This window comes from Paramormyrops kingsleyae, chromosome 18, assembly GCF_048594095.1.
Source record: "Paramormyrops kingsleyae isolate MSU_618 chromosome 18, PKINGS_0.4, whole genome shotgun sequence".
NCBI classification, from domain to species: domain Eukaryota; kingdom Metazoa; phylum Chordata; class Actinopteri; order Osteoglossiformes; family Mormyridae; genus Paramormyrops; species Paramormyrops kingsleyae.
The window spans coordinates 19,429,884-19,449,277 of record NC_132814.1 but is presented as its reverse complement, the minus strand read 5'-3'; the positions used below and the strand labels follow the sequence as shown (position 1 = coordinate 19,449,277).

The window sequence follows — 19,394 nt, the reverse complement described above, 5'->3', positions numbered from 1 at the left end:
CATACAACAGGCCACACCCACTCACCAGGCCACGCCCATACAACAGGCCACACCCACTCACCAGGCCACGCCCATGCATAAGGTCAAGCCCCTACACCCACAGCATACACGGGTGGGGGGCCGCAGATGGGTGGGCTGCTGCAGGATCGGGATCGGGATCGGCGGAAAGGGAGGGTAAAAAATGAGGCCAACTTACGGGACAAGGAGTGGCTGCCTTTGGGCAGGTACTCGTAGAGAAGGGGGTTGTCCTCGCCTAGCATATCAGGCCGCAGTGACAGGAGGCTGTTCTTGCTCATCAGTGCCGCCCGCAAGTTGGCCACGGAGGCCGCTTGGCTGGCAGCGTCCTCCTTCTCGGCAGCGAGCGACTGTGGGAGGAGTCCAGCATCCCCCGACAGAGACTCCTCCTGCTTTACGAAGAACTCCAGCCGGTTGGTGCGGCTCTCTGAGCCGCTAGGCTCCGTATCGTCACCGCCTGAGGAGGAATGCAGAGAGCATGACCTGTCAGTCTCATGGGGAGAGCCAATGAGAACAAAGAAAACCTGTATGGGGGCGGGCCTTTCTGAATAAGCATGGGAACCTCAAGGATTTCATCAGCCGATTTTGTGCCGAACGACATAAGATCATCTTGTGTGGGGGGGGGGGGGAGGCAACATTTACATCTGAGCAGCCCCCATCAGATGATCCACGGAGAGGCAGCTACTCTGGGTATGGGCTGGGGGGGCCGTTTGAAACAGCTGTCAGCAAACAGCCTCTTCTGCTGCCCCCCCTTTCCTGTCTGCACACATCTGTCAAACCCCGAAAGTGACAGCGCACTGAACACGACTTCTACAGTTTACCGATGCCTCTCGAAGATCCACTCAGTCTTTAACGGGGGTTGTGTGGGCTTTTTACACCTCCCCCCACCCCGAACATGCAATGACAAACGCAAGTATCGATGGTGTAACCGCTGGAGATGCAGGACCAGATGATGGCACAAGGCACGAGGTAGGAGCACGTCTGGGGAGAGGCCGTGCTATTACACTTAACGTGGGGAGGCAGGTCGCTACCGTGACCCCAAAGACGGGGACGCATCATTAGAGGGACCAGTGAATGGGGAGAGTGAGGAAGAGGAGAGCTGAAGGTGATGTCAGCACAAGGGTCTGGCTCACTGGGGATAAGGCACCTGATCTCCAGCCCCCCTCGACCGAGCCGGCTGGTGGCCCCCCCCACTCCACACACCTGTGCTTTCCCAAGATCCTGGTGGGTCTCTGTTCAGCCCTCAATGTCAGACTGTAATTTACCACAGCAATCTCCCTAAAGCATCTGCAGGAATGCACACACACACGAGCACACACACACGAGCACACACACACGAGCACACACACACGGCCGCTCGTCACAACAGCGTTACGCAAAGCAGCCGCCTGTGCACACCTGAATGGGAGCCCGCCCACCCCCCCTCGCAGTCGCCGTCTTAAACCTTAAAGCCGGACAGGAAAGGGCGTGGGTATTTTGGACACGGGGGCGGGATTAAGGCTTTACGGGCGGAGGATAAGAGGCGAAGGGGGACGTGGGTGTGGGGGCCAGTGACCCTCCGGACGATGTCGCCATTCGTCGCCCGGGTAGCGGTCTGTCATCGCTTTTCGACCCGAGTCACAGCTGAGCTGCGGCTCCCTAAATAGTCGGTGGAGCTCGCCGGCGTGCCAGATACGCCAACTGGCTGTTACGACACTGACGGATAAATTCCTGGCTCCTTCTGCTGCTGATGCTGCTCGGTGTCTCGCCTGAAAAACTCCTCTTTGTGTGGACCCTAGGGGGCGCTGTGTGGTCCCTTGCTGTCTTCTTGGACCCAGGTGCAAGGACAAGTCGTCGAACCGGTCGCGCCTATCGTGCAATAAGGCTGTCTGGTCGCATTGCGGGTAACACCAGTCTCCCCGGCGGAGTCCTGAGTCGGGCACAGAGTCTCATGTTGGCTCTCGGGAAAAATATTAAGGAATAAAAATTAAAAAACAGGATACAGAGATCTGAGAGGCAGCGAACAAAGGAAAATAACATAAAAGAAACAATAATAAAGATGAGGACAGAAAACAGGCGGTCTGGGATTGGTGGAGGTCCTCAGCTATTAACACCCGGAGGGTCATGGGGTCACATGGCTCTGAGTACCTCTGAAAGTGGCCCAATTGTGCTCAGAGATCCCTGGCAGCTCATTCAACGCAGCTTGACGGGGGTGGGGGGTTGGTGGCTGGTGGATGCCAAAGTGGCCCTTTTAACCTAAAGGTTTCAGGATGAGTTGGGGGAAAGCTGGGCATGTGGCAAGGCAACCGAAACGTGGGTGATTATTATTTATAGTGCAATGGATTGTGGGAAAAATGCACAACCTCCCTCAAAAACCCATAAACGTCAAACAAGTGGGGGGGGGGAAGGGGGTGTTTAAGGCTCGAGTAATGTGGGCAAGCAGAGCTGGGGGGCACACGCATAGCACATGAACACCACACACCCGCGCACGGGGGCCCGCCGCGACAGAGTTAATTAAGGTGGGGGAGCTAGGGTTGGAGTCGGGGTGACATGGTGGAGGAATTCATTAAAGCCACCCACCCCTCACCCGTGGGATGGAGACACACAGTAAATCAATAAAATAGATTTGCTCTTCCTCACAGGAGGACAGAAACAACAAAAATAAAGTGAAGAGCGACAGAGCTGGCCGTCACGAGGCGATACACACTCGAAGGGCACAACAGCGCCCCCGAACATTTATTTAAAACGATAAAACACGACTGAATGCACCTTCACATCTGCGTGTAAGGCCCTATACATATATATAAACACATTTTTTTACACATTTTACATCCGAAGTGATTTTCTTTGTAGCTAGGCTTCCATCTGCATATAACCAGTCCGAATAATTTAGATTTTTTCCTTCTGAAGATATTCTCAGTTTAATTTGGTTTCCATGGCAGCCAGCCACCCTTGGCTTCAACATTTATGCTAAATAAAACACCCTTTTAAGAGTAGACACAAATAGGCGGATGCACTGTGCTGGAGTTGGGGGGGGGGGGGGGGAGTCGAGTGTGCTGCTTTGTGTGGGAGGCTGTGCTATACCACTGTATATTAAACTGGAATGAAAAAAGGGGAGGTGAGCCCAAGCAATATCCCCCCCCCCCTTGCCCGAGGAGGGAAGGGAAGGGGTCAGCTGACACTGTTTGACCTCCCCGCCCTTTTGTTCTCCAGCTGCCGGAGCAAGCGCCCCTCCCTGAGTGAAACTCAAAACTCCTTTGTTTCTGGGAGTTTCGGGGTGTCTCCGGACGGTCTTTTCTCTTGGAAAGAAAAAGAAGAAGAAGAAGAAGAAGAAGGAGCAAAAAAGACAAAAAAATAAACAAAGCAGCAGGTTTTTCGAGCACCGGTCGGGAACCTGAAGGAGTGTCAGATACGGGAAGGAAGGAACCTTGCGGATCCGCGCTGCTGCCCGTCTGCCCCCCCCTTCCCAAAGGCCAGGCTCCTTCAGGCCATGAGGAGGGGCCTTGCTGATTTTAATTAGCCGATGGGATAAACTTGTTAAGGGTGGCAAGCTGGGCGTTTCGGCTGGGGGGGCGCTCGTCAGTCCGAATGGGACCGGCCGGGAGCACAAAAAGCCGGGTGAAAATGGCTCTGTCTTTCGGCCAATTAATGTATCATAACACCATGGGGAATATGGGGGGGTGCATTACACGATGGGGGGGGGGTGGCGTAGCGAGAGCGTGGGCACCTTGACTAAGATGGCGTTTTTTGCAGCAGGGGGGAGACGCCTTGCCGGCATTCTCCATGGGAACAAGAAACAGGGTGCCGGAGCATGGTGGGGGGGGGGGGGAGGTCCACGAGCCGCATCGGCCAGCTATGGACACGACATGCAGTGCCGAATCCACGAGGGCTTTGGTGGACGAAGAGTGACACGAGAAAAGCTGTTCGCTGCTCCGCTAGGCGCCGCGCTTGGCTCAGCCGGACCGACACGGCGGGGGGAAGCATGAGAAACGCGAGACGCGGCACTCACGAGAAGCGTTATGTAACGGCGTGCTGTGCGAGCGCGGGGTGGTGGAGGAGCCGCGGCTCGGCTTTGAGACTTAATATCCCAGCATGCATCTGTGACGCTGCCGCCCCATCGACGTTAACGCTGTTAGTGCGAGGCGCCCAACCTCGCGGAGGATGGAGTCGGCGACAGACGTGACTGGGTGGGGGCGGGAGGGGGCTCATCAGCCACGTTCGGATCACCGTCAAAAATGGGCAGGGGCGGCACTGCTGCGCCCGTGTCGGCATGACAGGCGTCGAGGGAGGGAGGGAGATAGGGGGCGAGGGAGGGGTGGAGGTGGGCATAGGATGGGGGGGGGGCTGAACTTGCCTCCTCAGCACACCAAAGTTTGAAAGGGTAAGAACCAATTTCCAAGCAAAAGGGGAGGGAACCACTAAAAAAACTCAAGAATTCAGAGGCAATTTAAAAGCCGTGTGGGAGATGGGAATGCAAAAAATGCAGGGCGAGAAAAAACGAGGCAGGGAGGGAGGGAGGAAGTAAAGAGAGCCCTGCTATTTCTCCCTCTGTTGTTTTTAGGGACTAACCGGGCCACAACCCCCACAGAGAGAGAGAGGGAGAGCGGGAGATAGGGAGGGAGAGAAGGCGAGGATAAATCAAACAGGCCCTGAAGGCTGGGGGGGGGAGGGGGAGAGCCGAGCCTGTGTTTGGGGGGGGGGGGGATTGCAGGCTCAAGGTAATCTGGGGAGTTAATGCAGCTTAGCAGAGCAAGACTGTGAAGGGGTGGGGGGGGTGAGCCTGGGGAAGATGGAATGCAGGGTGGAGGGGAAGCAAACACACACAGCTTTGTGCTAAAAGGAGACTCGGGGGAGGGTGGGGCCCTCGCAATCCGGGGCGGGGCCCGTGGATCGGGCTCCTGAGGGCGCCAGGCACGGCAGACGCTTTTAGACACCGCACCGAGCTCTCCGCAGCTCCAAGGGAGGGGGATTTGAGAGCACCCCCCCTCCCCGTATGAGTGTACACGGCCACCCCCTGGCAGGACTACCTACACGGTGCTCCCCAGACCAGTGGCCCGCATGTCCGTGTTGACATCACAGGACGATTACATCAGGGTGGCCCCGCCCCCGTATCCATGGCAACTCCCTCCGTCAAACACTCTTAATTTAGGAAACAACGAGGAGCTCGACAGGCCTAAGAGGATCGGCCGCACCTTGGCCATGGAACGGCGGGGTAGCTGCACTCCCCTTCCGGAAGCTTCCGCTGACCGGACACGCCCCGCTCTCAGTCACTGACTCCTGACCACAGTGCTCAGACACTCCGGCCTCCGCCAATGATGGAGCCCAAGATAGTGGAGAGAGATTCCGGCACCCACACCCATTAGAGTTCAAATCTCACCGGGGCACGGTAACAGTCGATGCGATTTGGCAGTAATGGCTTCGGCAGAAGAAATAAAATCCAGATAAAAGGTTTTGTTGTTTTTTTTTCCCCGACGCCCTCTCACGATTAAAAAGACAGAAACAAATGTAGCGCCGTGTGAATGTTTCAGCAGATCAGGATGATGGGGGCAGAGAGAAGCGGGTGGGAAGGAAATTAAAAGTGAGTTTGGAAAATCCTCCATAGTTGTGCGACGTCGCTGCAACGGCCAGTGAATGATTATTAATACATTAGCTGAACCGTCCCAGATTAAGAGCGTGTCACAGTCAAGAGCCCTTATTAAAGGACTGGAGAGCCCATCAGGGAGGGGGGGGGTGTGGCTCAGCAGGTTAGAACATTGCATGTGTAACCAGAAGGTTGCAAGTTCAAACCCCAAAAAAGAGATTTTGTCACTGGGCCCCTGAGCATGGCCCTTAGTTCCCCAGCTGCTCCAGAGACTGTCTGACCCCGCTTTCTCAAAGAAATCTATGTCGCTTTGGATAAAAGTGTCTGCTAAGTAAGTAAATTTAAAACGGGGGGGGGGGGGTCAAAGGGGTTTTTGAGGTCAGACCAAAGTACTGGTCAGCAGTAACTGTGCTTTGCTAGAAGGTTATGTTGGAGTGGAGGGGGGGGGGGTTCAATCACTTTAAGGCCCTAAACATGGTGCCTCCCTCCTGATAAACTCAAAGACAGGGGGGAGTGGGGAGGAGGCAGAAAAGAGAAAAACACACAGAATCACAGTGCGCAGCGGGGGATGAATTGCCAGGAAAAAAATGTATGTTGAGACAGGAGCTTCTAGGGCGGTCAGAGGAATGTGGAGCAGGCGGATCTGAATCTCCTGAATGAACTTCTGGGGGTGGCACACGGTGCGAGCCAGACAGGAATCTGTAACCCCCCCCCAGACGGTCGGCTCCACTTATCAGGGCTGGGAGCAGGGGGCGGGGAAGGCCCAGCGTTATCAACTGCCCCTGCATAGGGCAGCGACGGGGTGTGTCGCCGCCAGCGAGGGAGGACGAGACGGAAGGAGGAAGGACATCTGAGCAGGGCGCCGAACGTGGGGCACGGAACGTGGGCCGGACGCTTCCGGGAGGGCAGGATTCCGGGAGGGCAGATGCGGAACGGAGAGGCAAAACAACAAGGGCTCGGAGATTGTGGGATTGGCCGGCCCGGCGATTCTCCGTGCTTCTTCGCCGACACCAACAACGTGCTCATGGTCTTCCTCTGCCCTCGGGAGCCCACAGGCCATGGGTACCAGGGACAGCGCCTCCCGTAGGCCCCGATTTGAAGTGCTTCGGCCATCAACCTGCGATCACGGGTTTCCCTCAAGGGTGGTGACTGTTCCGGGCCGGATGAAAACAGGGGGGGAGGGGGGATGAACCCGACTTCACAAAAGCTGGGAGCACTGGAGAAGTGGGCGGGCTTTTTAATTTTTTTTTCTTTTCACACACAATACCTCAGAGGGGGAAAAGGGTTGTGAATTTCCTGTCATTTTCTGAGAAATGCAGGACACTTTTTTTTGTAGGCCAGGCCGTAAAAAACACCCACATTCGCTCACCATTTACGGATTTGTTTTATTCTAAAGAAGATCAACCACATGACATGCGAGGGCCTGTTACTTTGGTTAAGATACCCCTGTTTAACTTGATGCGTTTGGCGGTAAATTCAGAGGACTAGATAACAGAATAAACCAGATTGGTTTATTATGAGTAAGGTAAGGTAGGTAGGTAGAGTTAGCAATTGGTTTTTAAAACAAATCCCACAAATCAGTGACCCTCTCACACTCGGTCACATATGACTAAAAAAGTCAGTGAGTAAAAAGCTCTCAGTGAATTCAGTGAATAGGATGATGAGGCCAGAAATAGATTAGTCACCATCCATTCCGAAATCCCCCTGAGCACCACGGATGTCACACATGCGCGCGCACACACACACACACGGAAACACACATACACACACACACACACACACACACACACAGAGGTTCGTAATTATATCTTATTGGGGACTGTCCATTCATTTCTATGGGGAAAACTCTAATCCCTGCATAACGACCCTAACCCTAACCCTAACCCTAACCCTACCCAGCTCTAACCTTAACCATAAGTAGCCAAACAAAATACGAGACTTTTTTTTTTTTACTTTTTTTGTTCGCATTCACAGATCTTTATGAGGACCTGAAAAATGGTCCCCACAATATCAAAATAGGTTTTTATCACATTGTGGGGGACATCCACAATCCACACGGATGCACGCGCTCATGCAGGCACACACACACACACACACACACACACACCTTGGTCACGTCAACTCAACAAAATAAAAACAGAGCAACAGAAAGTCCACAGCGAGTCCAAAACATGGGAGCTGGTGGCAGTTTGCATTTTTACAATTAATTAAGTGCCGTCCCTGACGGGGGCTGTTCTGTTCTTTTGGGTTCAGTTTGAAGGGACATCCCCCCCCCCCCCACACACACACACACACACACATTCATGCTCCCATTCTAACACATGATGGGTGGGGGGGGATCCCTGTTACCGCCAGAAAAAGAAAAGTAAAACCCCCCCCCACAAAGAAAGCAGAAGCTGGACTCTGTTACCTTAGTCTCTGTGTCTCTCTTGCCTTAGATGTCTGTGCCCATAAAGTTCTCAGAAATGAACGAGCCCTATTTTTACTCAAAGTGCCCCTGTGATCGAGACCAGAAGTGACACGCACAATTACAGGACGGGGGGGAGAATTAAATAAAAGGACAGGGTCTCCCCTTTCCCCCCCGGGAGGTCCCTAAAAACCCCTCTCAAGGCAAACACAAACACGGCCACCCCCACCCCTTAACCTCATACTCCATCCCTGCATTTCAACACTCCTTCCTCTGTTCCCTTGATTAAGTTTTCTGAGCCCCTCCTTTCTAATTTTTTTTGTTTGGGGGGGGTTGTGGTGGTGGTAAATGTGTCAAAGGAATAGAGGTCTGCCCTATAGCTGGATCCCACCCATGGGTCAGCTCTCCCCCCAGGCCGCCACCACCACAGGCCCGGCCCAGCAGATCTCCACATCCTGTCTGGGGGGGGCTGCTCCCCCACATCCCCCCCCCCCTTCCTTACAGTCAGCAACGGGGGCATTAAATGAAATGGGCCAGCAGAAAACAAGCAGAGGCTCGAGGTCCCTGCTTGGGAACGGGGGCTGTTTTGTCCGGGTTACCGAAGCCCTCGAGACTTGCTGGTTCTCCACGGTTCAACGCAGGGTTCCTCAACTAGGCCTGCATTCCTGCAGGTTCTGGAGGACTTGGCTCTTCCCAGGCCAAAGCTCTGCTCCACGGGGAATTGTACCTCGACACACAGACTGTGACGCCCGAGCCACCCCCCGTGACATTTACGGCCATTTCTTTTCAGTCAGACTCCGTTCCAGAAGATCTGCGTCGATCAACCAAAATTCCACACATTCAGAGCAGAACGAGACTCGTATTTCATCCCTGAACTATCACCTTACACGCCACCTTAAACACTGCGTTAAAAACTAGATCCCACAATAACCTTTGTGTTATTTTTTTCAGTGAAGTAATTAAGTTTCCTTTCAAATAACTGAGTTTGAATCATAAAACTTTATTCGTTGGCTGAACAATCACTGGCGATTAAGTGGAGGGGCCACACACGAGCGGCCCTGAGGATGCAGCAGCGAAGCTTCAGTCGCACACGGCGGGGGCTTCCTGGCGGCACGCTGCAGAATTGCTGCCGATTTGTGCACTTTGTTCCGAAGGGGTTTTGAGCAGATTTTCATAAGCGGTGACTACTGTGCCAACAGGACATCCTGCCGCAATGCCCTCTGGGTAATCTCCATAAAAAAGAGAAAGCAGAGGGGAAAGAAAACAGGCAGGGTTGACAAAGCGGGCTGCGTGAGGGGCGGTGCCACTGCGATCACCTGGCCCTCACCTCCGCTGACCTGCAGACAGCTTTCTTGTCCTCACTGCTCTTGGCACTGGGCATGGGGGTGGCCTTCTGATGTGTTTTGGAAAATGACATCATCAGAGATGAAGGAGTCTCTTCCTGTCCCGTGAACGTTTTTTGAAAGGCAAGGCGGGACCAAAGCGACCTAAAAATGCGGCTCTGAGGGTATTGGTGCTGGGTGGGAAAGATGGGATACGTGGAAAAGGGGGGGGGGGGTATCTGCAAGCCAGTGTTTAGGAGGAAATCATCACCATAGGTAGGTGTGTGTGTGTGTGTGTGGGGGGGGGAGGGGGGTTTAAACAGCAAGGTGATGGGAGCAAAATCGCCCAAAAGAGATGTACGAAGCTAGAGAGGTGGAGAGTGCAGCAGAGTTACAAGGTCTGCGGAGCGACGGCAGGCTGAGAGAAAGGTCCGGAAGCTGGATGACCCGGGAGCGGGACTGAACATGAGAAGGTGGGGATGGGATCCGGGGACCAAAATAAGGGGTTAAAATTGTTTTATTTTTAAAAAACTAAGTTGATTTTGGTTTTAGTGGAGGGGGAGTGTATTAGGTTGAAATATTGAAGTAGATTATTAAACTGGGAAAGGAGGAGGCGAAAAAAAAAAGAAGCTAAAAGGTTGATGGGGTTGAAAGATGTTCTCCATGTTTTAAATATTAAACCTATTTCAAGTTTAATGAAGTGCAAATACTATTGGGAGGTTCGTAACCGGAATATTAAAAGGCAGAGGTCGGATGGGGCCCGTTTTCATTATTTCAAGCGCTCACCTTTAGCCTGCCGAGACTCTGTTCTGGGACAGTGACAGATGGGGCGGAGCCTCGGAGATTAGCCAATGGCGTGAGGCGAGTGTAAAAGGGGCGGGGATCCCGGTGGCCCATCGGCCAGATGTTGGTTAGCAAAGAGGAAGGAGGAGCCGGGGAAGGGGAACGAGAAGAGACGGCTCGGAAAGTCCGGCTGTTTGCCACGGGAGCTTCCCATGAGCAGCCCAAGTCGCCATTACGGCGCCAACTTACGCACACACTCTGGTTAAAATAATCCAACTTTCGGTTATCCATAACCCCTCCCCCCTCTGCTCAACCCAGTGCAAAAAAAAATGTGTATGTGTCAGTCTGATTAAACATAAAAGCTGTGGCGGGCACTTTGAAAAGGCCACGGAGTTGGAGATGGCGTTGGAGGAAATTTCACAGTGAGCGGCTGGGAAAGCCCGCGCCGATGAGATAACGCTCCCTGTGCGCGCGGGCTAACGCTGTCCATCTCGAGATCAGTTGCAGAAAAGCCCCTGTGAAACCAGAAAGGTCAAAGAGTGGGTTTCGCCCGGCGCTGTCGCGGTGTGACGGGGGTAAATGTGACTGAACGCGCCCCCAGTGCTTGGGAGCATGTTCCAGGAAGCAGGGGGGATGAGAGACACCCTGGATGGGATGCTGGTCCATCACAGGGAACGCAGACACAATCACAGACACAATCACAGACCCCCGTCCACCTACACTGTGTTTCTTTAGACTGTGAGAAGAAATTCAGGTAAGCAGACGGAGAACCTCCACACTGACTGGCCTAGGGGCGGCATTTGGGTTTATTTACATTTACGGAGCAGCTATTATACGCTTCTATAGTCTAGCTTTTATTTCCTTTCTTGGTATTTCCTTATGGGAGGGACAGGAGGTCGTCCACCTGCAGGGGTGTGGGTTCGATTCCCGCCCCCAGCTCTGTCTGTGGAGTTTGCATGTTCTTCCTGTGTCGTAGGTTTCCTTCCACAGTTCAAACATGGTGCCCTTGGTGAGTGATCATGTGAGTGCGTGTGATTGGGTGTTTGTGTGTGTGTGTATGGGTGTGTGTGTGTGTGTGTAAGGTTTCCTCCTGCTTATACTCTGCACTTTCCTGAACTGACTCCAAGTGTCTCTGTGATCCTGCACTAGATAAATGTTTATAAAAGATGGGTAGATGGATATTTTGTCTCATGTGATAATTTTCTTTCATGCTGAAAAACCATTAAGAACCTTAAAACAGACCCGAATGTCAAATTGAGCTTTAAAGTTTACGGCGTGTGACAAATGTTGTTAGGAGCGTTACTAAAAACACAGAATGTGGAAACAGATCCCCCCCGACCCTCACGGTGACCTGCCGCTTCCCATGCTACTCTGATGAAGACTGATCACAAAATCAGCCAATAGGGAAAGAGCTGGACAAAGGTCATTTGGCAGCCATGTGGCTGACCCCAGTACGTTCATCACATCGGCCCGGTCCAGCCCTTACAGAGAAAGACTGAACATGGATCCCTACTGCTTTTGCATTTATGGCCAAGTGTTTGTGATGTTATCCCACTAATGGCCAATGACAGGCTGTGGCTGTGTGTCACACACGCATACACACATGTGCACACACATGCTCGCACACATACACACGCGTACACACATGTGCACACACATGCTCGCACACATACACACGCGTACACACATGTGCACACACATGCTCGCACACATACACACGCATGCACATGCACACACACATGTGCACATACACACACATGTACATGCACGCATGCACACACACACACACGCACGCATGCACACGCACACACACGCACATGCACGCATGCACACACACACATGCACACATGCGCACACACACACACATGCACGCATGCACACACACACGCCCACTGCTCCTCTCCATCTCCCGGTCTGCCCACGTCCCAAGTGCACAGTGGATTGAAATTACTCAGATGAGAGAGTCCAGTCAGCCAACACCCCTTGCTAGGAAAATCTCTTATCTATTTAGTCACTCATGCAGTTTTTTTTTGTTCCTGTCCTTAATCTACTTTTCCTGAAGAAATTATCCTGAAAACAGATGCCTGTGACAACAGAGAATACTATATGGTGCAGATTTACGCTCCAGCTGATCTATAAATACTACATAGTAATACTAATACTACTGTTTCATTACGTAATACATTACGATATTATATAACACATTACTCTGCTGCCCTGCTGACTTCTCTGCATCCAAATTGGCATGTTTTACTGGCGCGGTAATCTTTCAAAATCTAGCTGATGGGTAGGATAGCATGCCCCCCCCCCCCCCCTCTGGGACCCATGCGACAAGTGGTGTCATTAACAACTACCCCACCTGCTGGCCAAACAATCCAACACATTAAGGGGAGAGAGGGAGCAAGTACCTGGGTTGCACAGATGTTCACTGGACTCTCAGTTCTGCCTGTGTGTTTTGGTACTGGTGTTACTAGCTGGAACCAGATTCTACAATCCTCTGAGGCTGGTGATTCGTGGGAAAATCATGCCATGCAGGTGAGAAACCTACCAATGCTTATGTCATTAATTATTTAGCAGACGATTTGTCTGAAACGACATACTGCGAGAATCAGAGAGCAAGGCCAGCCAAGAACCTTATATGATTACTATGGGACTTGAACCCACAGCCTTCCAAATATGGTCACATGTGACAAATCTGCTCAGACACACCTCACAGCCACAAATTGTTACCTGCTGTGTCGTTTCGCGGAATATCTGTACGCTTCGGATCTCACAAACCAAAATTCCAAACCTCAGAAACACAAGAGCTGATAACAGTGTGGATTCTTACAGTTCCTTCACTAACTTGGCAGCCTTTTCTCAAAATGAACCCAAAAGGTCAGCTTATCTGGATCTGCCCATTTCACAGGCAGAGTGCCGGATTTCGTTACGCGGACACGCCTCTTCGTTAATGATGTGGACCGAACGCATGAAAAAATGAGGCAGCTCCTCTCTCCGCAGAAGAACGAGCATCTCCTACCATCTCGGCAGGAGGGAGACTGTGATCCAGCAACATGCTCATCCAGCGATTCAAGAAATAAGACCTACACGCAGGGCGGGTCAACAAACGAGCGCTCGACTCGAGAGGCACGCTAACACCATTACATCGCGACCTAAAGGGACGCGAATGGAAAAATGAATGAACAGGAAGGACGCCAGCTGGGATTACAAAGCCCCCGATTAATAATCCGAGGTTTATTTTCAATAACGAGCATCTCCTTCCTTGCGGGTGGTGATGAGGTGACTCGCTTCGCGCCCTTGTCTAGATAACAGGTCAGACACGCATGTTTATGGGTTCGGGACTCGGTTGAAGGTGAGGGAAAGTGCAAAAGGTCCCAGGGGGTCTTGCTGTCGTGTCGAGGGGAAAAAACCCCATTTTAATTGGGACTCACCGGTGGTCTTTTTGCGTCTGCCTGTAGCCGACTGTGGGACCTGTGCGCCTGATTCAGAGTGACTTGCGACTGCAATATAATGCTCAGTGCCCCCCCATCCCCCAGTCAGGTTTACTGGACGACTTTCCGAACACCTCCTGACACTTAACGGCTGAGCTTCTGTAATCTACGCAACAACCGAGGTCAATTTAATTATCCTGTTTTCTTAAAGAGCCTGTGCCAATTTCTCAGCCTACCCTCTTAATGCCCGGGAGATTATCATTGTCTCAGATTTAATGATCTACCTCCTGGTCCCAGCAACCACTTCCTATAGCCGTTGGGCTGCTCTCTGTGTTTACGCCCAGTGACATTCCTCCATAGCAAACCCATCCGATACCCCATCGGTGCGGGAATAAGAGGGTTTGAGTGGGTAAGCAGACAGATTCCAACTGCCCCGCCTTGCACGCAACAATAGGATCAAGTGGCTGTCTCTCCCCCCCCCCCCCCGCCCACATCCGAGGTGCTCCCATTAAACCGTGACTACAATCCAAGCCACCCTAAGAGCCCATTAGCAAGGGGGCCACCAACCCCCCGTCCCACCCCCCTGTTGGCTCCTACCAGACACACCTGCGATTACACGCTCCTAGAGAAAAGAAACCAACCAAACAAAATGGAACCCTTTGTGATTTTCCCGGTGGAGGTTTTGGAAGATATTCTTGGGCCGTGAACCACTCCCCCCCCCCCCCAACAGTCGATGTTTTAAAAAAAAAAAAAAACCACAGTTCCCTGCTCCGTACAGCTCGCAAGCCAGTGCCTAGCAGAACGGCCTCACCTTCACCTCGCAAAATCGTTTCATAGTTGCCGCCTACAGAGCACAGGCATGTATGTCTCCTCCTGATCTTTCTGTCGTCATATTGTCATCGCTTCCTGAAGTCCTTGTCTGAGCCACGTTTGCCACCGCTCGGTGTCACCGGGCTGCACCTCTCGCCACACCCCCGAACGTGTCGGTAGGCCCCCGAATGTGACGTTGGTCTAATCGATCCAAACAGAACCAAGGTGCACCAGAAATGACTCCACCCACACTGCTTCGGCATAATAATCAGACGAACACGGACTCCTACCTGAGATGTCCTGATTGCCGTAGTTCCAGCCAGGCCCCGCGAGGACGGCGGGCAGCGGGGAACCTGCCCGGCTGTCTCCCTCCGCCTGCGGCGTGATGTGCCGTACAGTGTCTTTGTTTTTGCGGTTCTTGCGCCGACCTGATCCAGAAGGTTGCCAGCTGTCCCCATTGGCCTGTTCCGCCAGGCCCCCCTGGCCACCGGCAGCCGGACCCTCCTTAAAGTTCGACGGGGAGACCTGCTCCTCCTTGATCTGGACGGGGTGAAACTCGGGCGGCCACTGGGGCGGCGCCGAGGTGTCCTCCTGGCTCTCATGGCTTTTGGGCTCCTGGTCCTCCTTGCCATAGGTGCTGCCGCCATCGTGGCAGCTGGCGATGGCAGAGTCACCTGAGGAATTGGCTGGGCTGGTGCGGCGCGCCAGCCAGGGGGAGGAGCTGCGGGCTGACATCATGGAGGCTAGAGCTTCTGCCCCTCCTCCGGCTGCCCCGCCCACCGCCGCCACGCCCATCTCAAAGTCGGCCAGCTCTTCGGCCAGCTCGGAACGGATGCTGATGTCCAGCGCGGCCTTGATGAAGTTGTGGCACGCCTGCACGATGTCGGTCATCTGCAGGTAGCTGGCGGCCGACATCACCTCGATGACGTTCTTGCTGGTGAGTGCCAGGTGGGCGGAGTACATGAAGTCCAGGATGGTCTTGAAGCCCTGTGCCGTGACGATGTCCAGGTGCGTGACGGTGGCCTGCTGCTCCGGGCCCTTCTTCACCTGGCAGTAGAGTGTCTTGAAGTAGCGGCTGCTGCCCAGCAGCACGTTCTTGTGCGCCTTGAAGATCTTGCCCTCCACCACGATGCAGACGTCGCACAGGACGCCGTGCTGCCGCTGCTCGTTGAGCTCCCGCAGGAGCTGCCGGTAGTGGGACGTGATCTCCATGTCTTCCTTCCTGTTATTCATTTGACAATCTGGTGGGTCCTTATCCTGGTGAGATGCTGCGAAGATAAACAGATCGACGTTAGTGGGGTGCGCTCCAGGCGGTCACAGCAACTTGGCTGATCTGCTCCAGCTGAAGGGCGTAGGTTTGGTTTCAACATTTGTATGGAACCTGAATCCCCCCGCCCTCCTAAAAGCACACGGTACCCCTACAACACTAATATGGACATGTCCCTACCATCCATACCCAAAAATATGCTCATGCTTGAGCATTTAAGAGCAGGATGGTCACGGGCCTCATCTCATCACCAAGCTCTGAAAGGTTTACTCCGTCTCATCACCGACATCAGTCGTTGACACTCGCCAGTGGATACAGCTAGGTGACGATACAATTCCCCAAATGGGTTCCGTTTTGGGATATTTCGCTGCTCTCTAGAGGATATTCTACCTTTCCCTTGGTAAGCAACCATCGGGACCGGCTTGGGGACCTCATTTCCATTCGATTGCTTCACGAACTGACGTGCGATAATTAAATACAACTGTTTAACGGGGAAACAGAGCGTCACTGGATTTGCTGAAGAGTCTCCGTGGGCTGATTTGGTTCCACGTGAAATAAGTTAACAGGATTCGCTGGTCGCGTGGCGGGGCCGTGGATCGTGTAAGATAAACAGACGGGAAAATTACTACGCACTTTGGAGAAACTGTTTGAGAGCCTGCGACGAACCACGGGTCAGATTTTACGTGCCACTGGCCAACAGGCAGTGACACTGTCATGGCAACACGTCGCATAATTTGATGGAGTAACAAAACGCACGTCCCGGAGGATCCGGAGGCTGCAAGAGGGCCTCGTTGTAGACGGTGTGTCCGTCGGGCCGGGTCGTTAAGAGAAGCCCCCCCCGCCCAGCTCCGTTTTTTTCCATGGCACGCAGACGGCTGTCAGGTCCGGCTGCGGCTAACAGAAGGAGACAGGCCGCGTTCGCAGTGGTGACAGAGCCATTTGCTGCGGGCTGAGCTCACATCAGCTCATGTTTATAAAAGTTCCCCTGAACCTGATGGCTTGTAAGATCAAATAAATCCAGCAGCCCTCCCGTGTCAGCCTGGGCAAACACACCTTTCTCGGAAGACAAAAGAAACAATAACGCGGCGAGTCGAGAATTTAAAAACGGGGGAGCTTAACCGCGGCTGTCGGAGCTGTTTATCGCTGAGTTTTCGGCACTTTACTGGTAATCGGTGAGAGCTTTTGCCAGCTGCTTGCACGGCGACGTCCCTCCGTCAGAGTAATTACGCAAAAACCCGTCGGCGCCTCGTTCGACGGATAACAAACCGTACATGTTTCGGGGAGTTAATTGTTCATCCCCTGTTAATTGCTCCTTTTCTGTTACAAAGATGCATGAGAAGTCCGAACCCGTTTCAAAAACAGTTTACCGCCAGGGGCTTTCTTGTTTTGTGTGTGTGGGGGGAGGAGGGTCTTAGGGCTTAAGGTCAGAGAAACATGCGTCACACATAGAACAGGCCACGAACAAACACAACTGAAAAAAGAAACGTGTAACTGTGAAATAAAGAACGGGGACTGGAGCTTGATTTTTTGCAGGACTAGAGCTAAAAAAAAATTAAGTGTGAAAATAAGGATACTTAAGGGATCAGGTTACCACCCAAGCTCAGTCAAGCCTAAAGATTGCTTGTTTAGTTAGTTGGTTTAGTTATTCACTCGCCTGTGACCTGTCACTGCCCCCCCCCCCAGACTCTCTAAGCACAAGCCCTGTAAAAACAGCAGGGACAACAAGGGGGGGGAGATACATGGCACACCCTAGCATGGCTGCAATGCTCTAACCCCCCTACCCATCCTAGAACCCAGGCCCACCTGGGCCACTACATACAGGGAAGATAGGATCCACCGCTGGTCGGGGGGGGGGTTAGGGAAGTAGATGAGCCTTTTATTTTGGTGACACCACTCCCACTCCATGCTGCCCTTTTCCCCAATTTCTGTTTGTTCTCGCTGTACCCCATCAGCCGCGCTCCCGAAACTGGCGCGACGGCCGCTCACCCGCGCTCACGCCGAGCCGCTTGTGGTGTGGCTAGAGCATGGGGGTGGGCTTCTCTCCCCCTTTTCCCTGTCGCTCAACGCGGGGGGCGATAACATCTCGACCCGGATGATCCAGCTATATGGGGGAGGCTTAGGAAGGAGGGGGTGCTGGGTCAGAATGCCCAGGCAGCCGGCGGGTTTTGAAACGCGCCCCGTTGTGCCAGCCGGCAAAGCCGAGTTAATCCGCCGTACGGTACCGCCCGTGGCCCCGCGCCAGTCGAGGTGGTAGAGACTCAGGCAGGGAAAAAAAAGCAAAACACGAACACAAAAACACGAAGAGGCTGCGGAGCAAGAAGCGAAAACTGAAATCACCGAAAGGCCGTTCCTCTCCTGCCTTTCCCTTTTCTCCTTTGTTAGGGGACGTTTCCAGTCCATCCCCCCCCCCCCCCCCCAGCCCCCCCTCATGGCGCGAGCCCAGGTGGAGGCCGCTGCCCACGCACGCCGGCGGGGGGTAAAGGGTCGAGCGCTCTGGCTGCTCAAACCCGTCCCCGAGTCGCAGCCAGCCCCTGCGTCACCGACATGACTCTCAGCCCTTTCTCCCCTCCCCCCCCCCACTGAGAGGGGTGGGGGTGTCTGGACAAAGGACCACGTCGCCCAGGCCGGGCCGGGCCTGCGGTTCCCATCACAAACAGCCTCACCTTGGGCTCTGGCCTCACGCTGCCCTTTAATCTGCTTCTCCAGAGATGAATCTAATCGTAATTATAAATCAGAATAAAATACGAGCCTATAATCTACCGAGCACAGGAGGTCCCTGGGAATATCAGCTAAAGTGTCTTTAGCTTATTCATGAACACTCTCCATGGCCAGACCAAGGGGGAAGGTTCACGCAGCACCAGCTAACTGGGAACCAGCCACTACTCATAACTTTCTCCACTCTGGGGTTTCAGTTTCCGTTATGCCTCCTCCCTCACCATCCCCCCCTATCCACCATCCACCCCCCCCCACCCCCCCCCCCCCCGGCTGCTCACAGGACGACACCCTGAGAACCTAAGTCCAATTTCCCCCCGTTGTGGGAAGTGAGATACAAGTAATGAAACAAGCCAGACCCCCACCCCCCCCCCCGCCCCATCGCCGTGGGGTTACAAACACCGCAGGGGTGTGGATGTGTCAAAAACGCAGAGTGTGAGCTTTTGGGTCGTCCCTGGGCATCGGCTTCAACGGGGGGGGGGGGGGGGGGCTTCCTGTTGAGAAAATGCTCCCTCTTCCCCACAAACGCGCACAGCCCCAAACATCAGGGGGGGGGGGCACGCAGATCTGCGTTCAAGTGTCACGATGTCAGGAGAATGGACTTCGTTCAGCCAATCAGGGAGGCCCGCGTGCTGGAAATGGCCAAATGTGTTACAAGTCACAGTTAGTCCATTTTTGCAGCTTCAGTGTCTAATTCCCACTGTTCACCGGACGCCCTCCTCAATTAAACAGCAAAACATGACGGCTTATGCTGCCCACTGCCTCACCCAAAGGGCTGACATCACCAGCAATCTGCAAATGTGACTGCAGGTAATTGATCAACCCTGAGATATCTAAGACGGCATTATTAATTTCCTCACAACACAACAACACATCTCTGGGGTTTAACTGCTGTACGTTTTGACATGTGGGTTAACACGGGTACTAGAAACAGTTTACTCACCCATTCCATGCACTCAAATAATACGTGAACATGGATATTTTTAATGTTTACCTGTTCAGCGCTCAAACTCTCTGTAATGTGCAAAAACAAAAAAAGCCTACTATTGGTGTAATATTTCAGATGGTCAACTGGAATATGGTAATT

General features: G+C 53.2%; 1 protein-coding gene across 2 annotated transcripts in view; it reads right to left on the bottom strand.

Annotated features, from left to right (window-relative positions):
- zbtb46 (zinc finger and BTB domain containing 46) overlaps window positions 1-19,394 on the bottom strand; it is a 46,610-nt gene that overhangs the window by 15,476 nt on the left and 11,740 nt on the right. For both annotated transcript variants that reach the window (XM_072702190.1, XM_023798881.2), the window contains exons 2-3: window positions 14,619-15,596; window positions 197-472 (exon numbers count right to left, since the gene is read on the bottom strand). In XM_072702190.1, coding sequence (XP_072558291.1) covers window positions 197-472; window positions 14,619-15,561 — 1,219 coding nt within the window. In that variant the 5' untranslated portion in view covers window positions 15,562-15,596. The remainder of the gene's footprint in view (window positions 1-196; window positions 473-14,618; window positions 15,597-19,394) is intronic.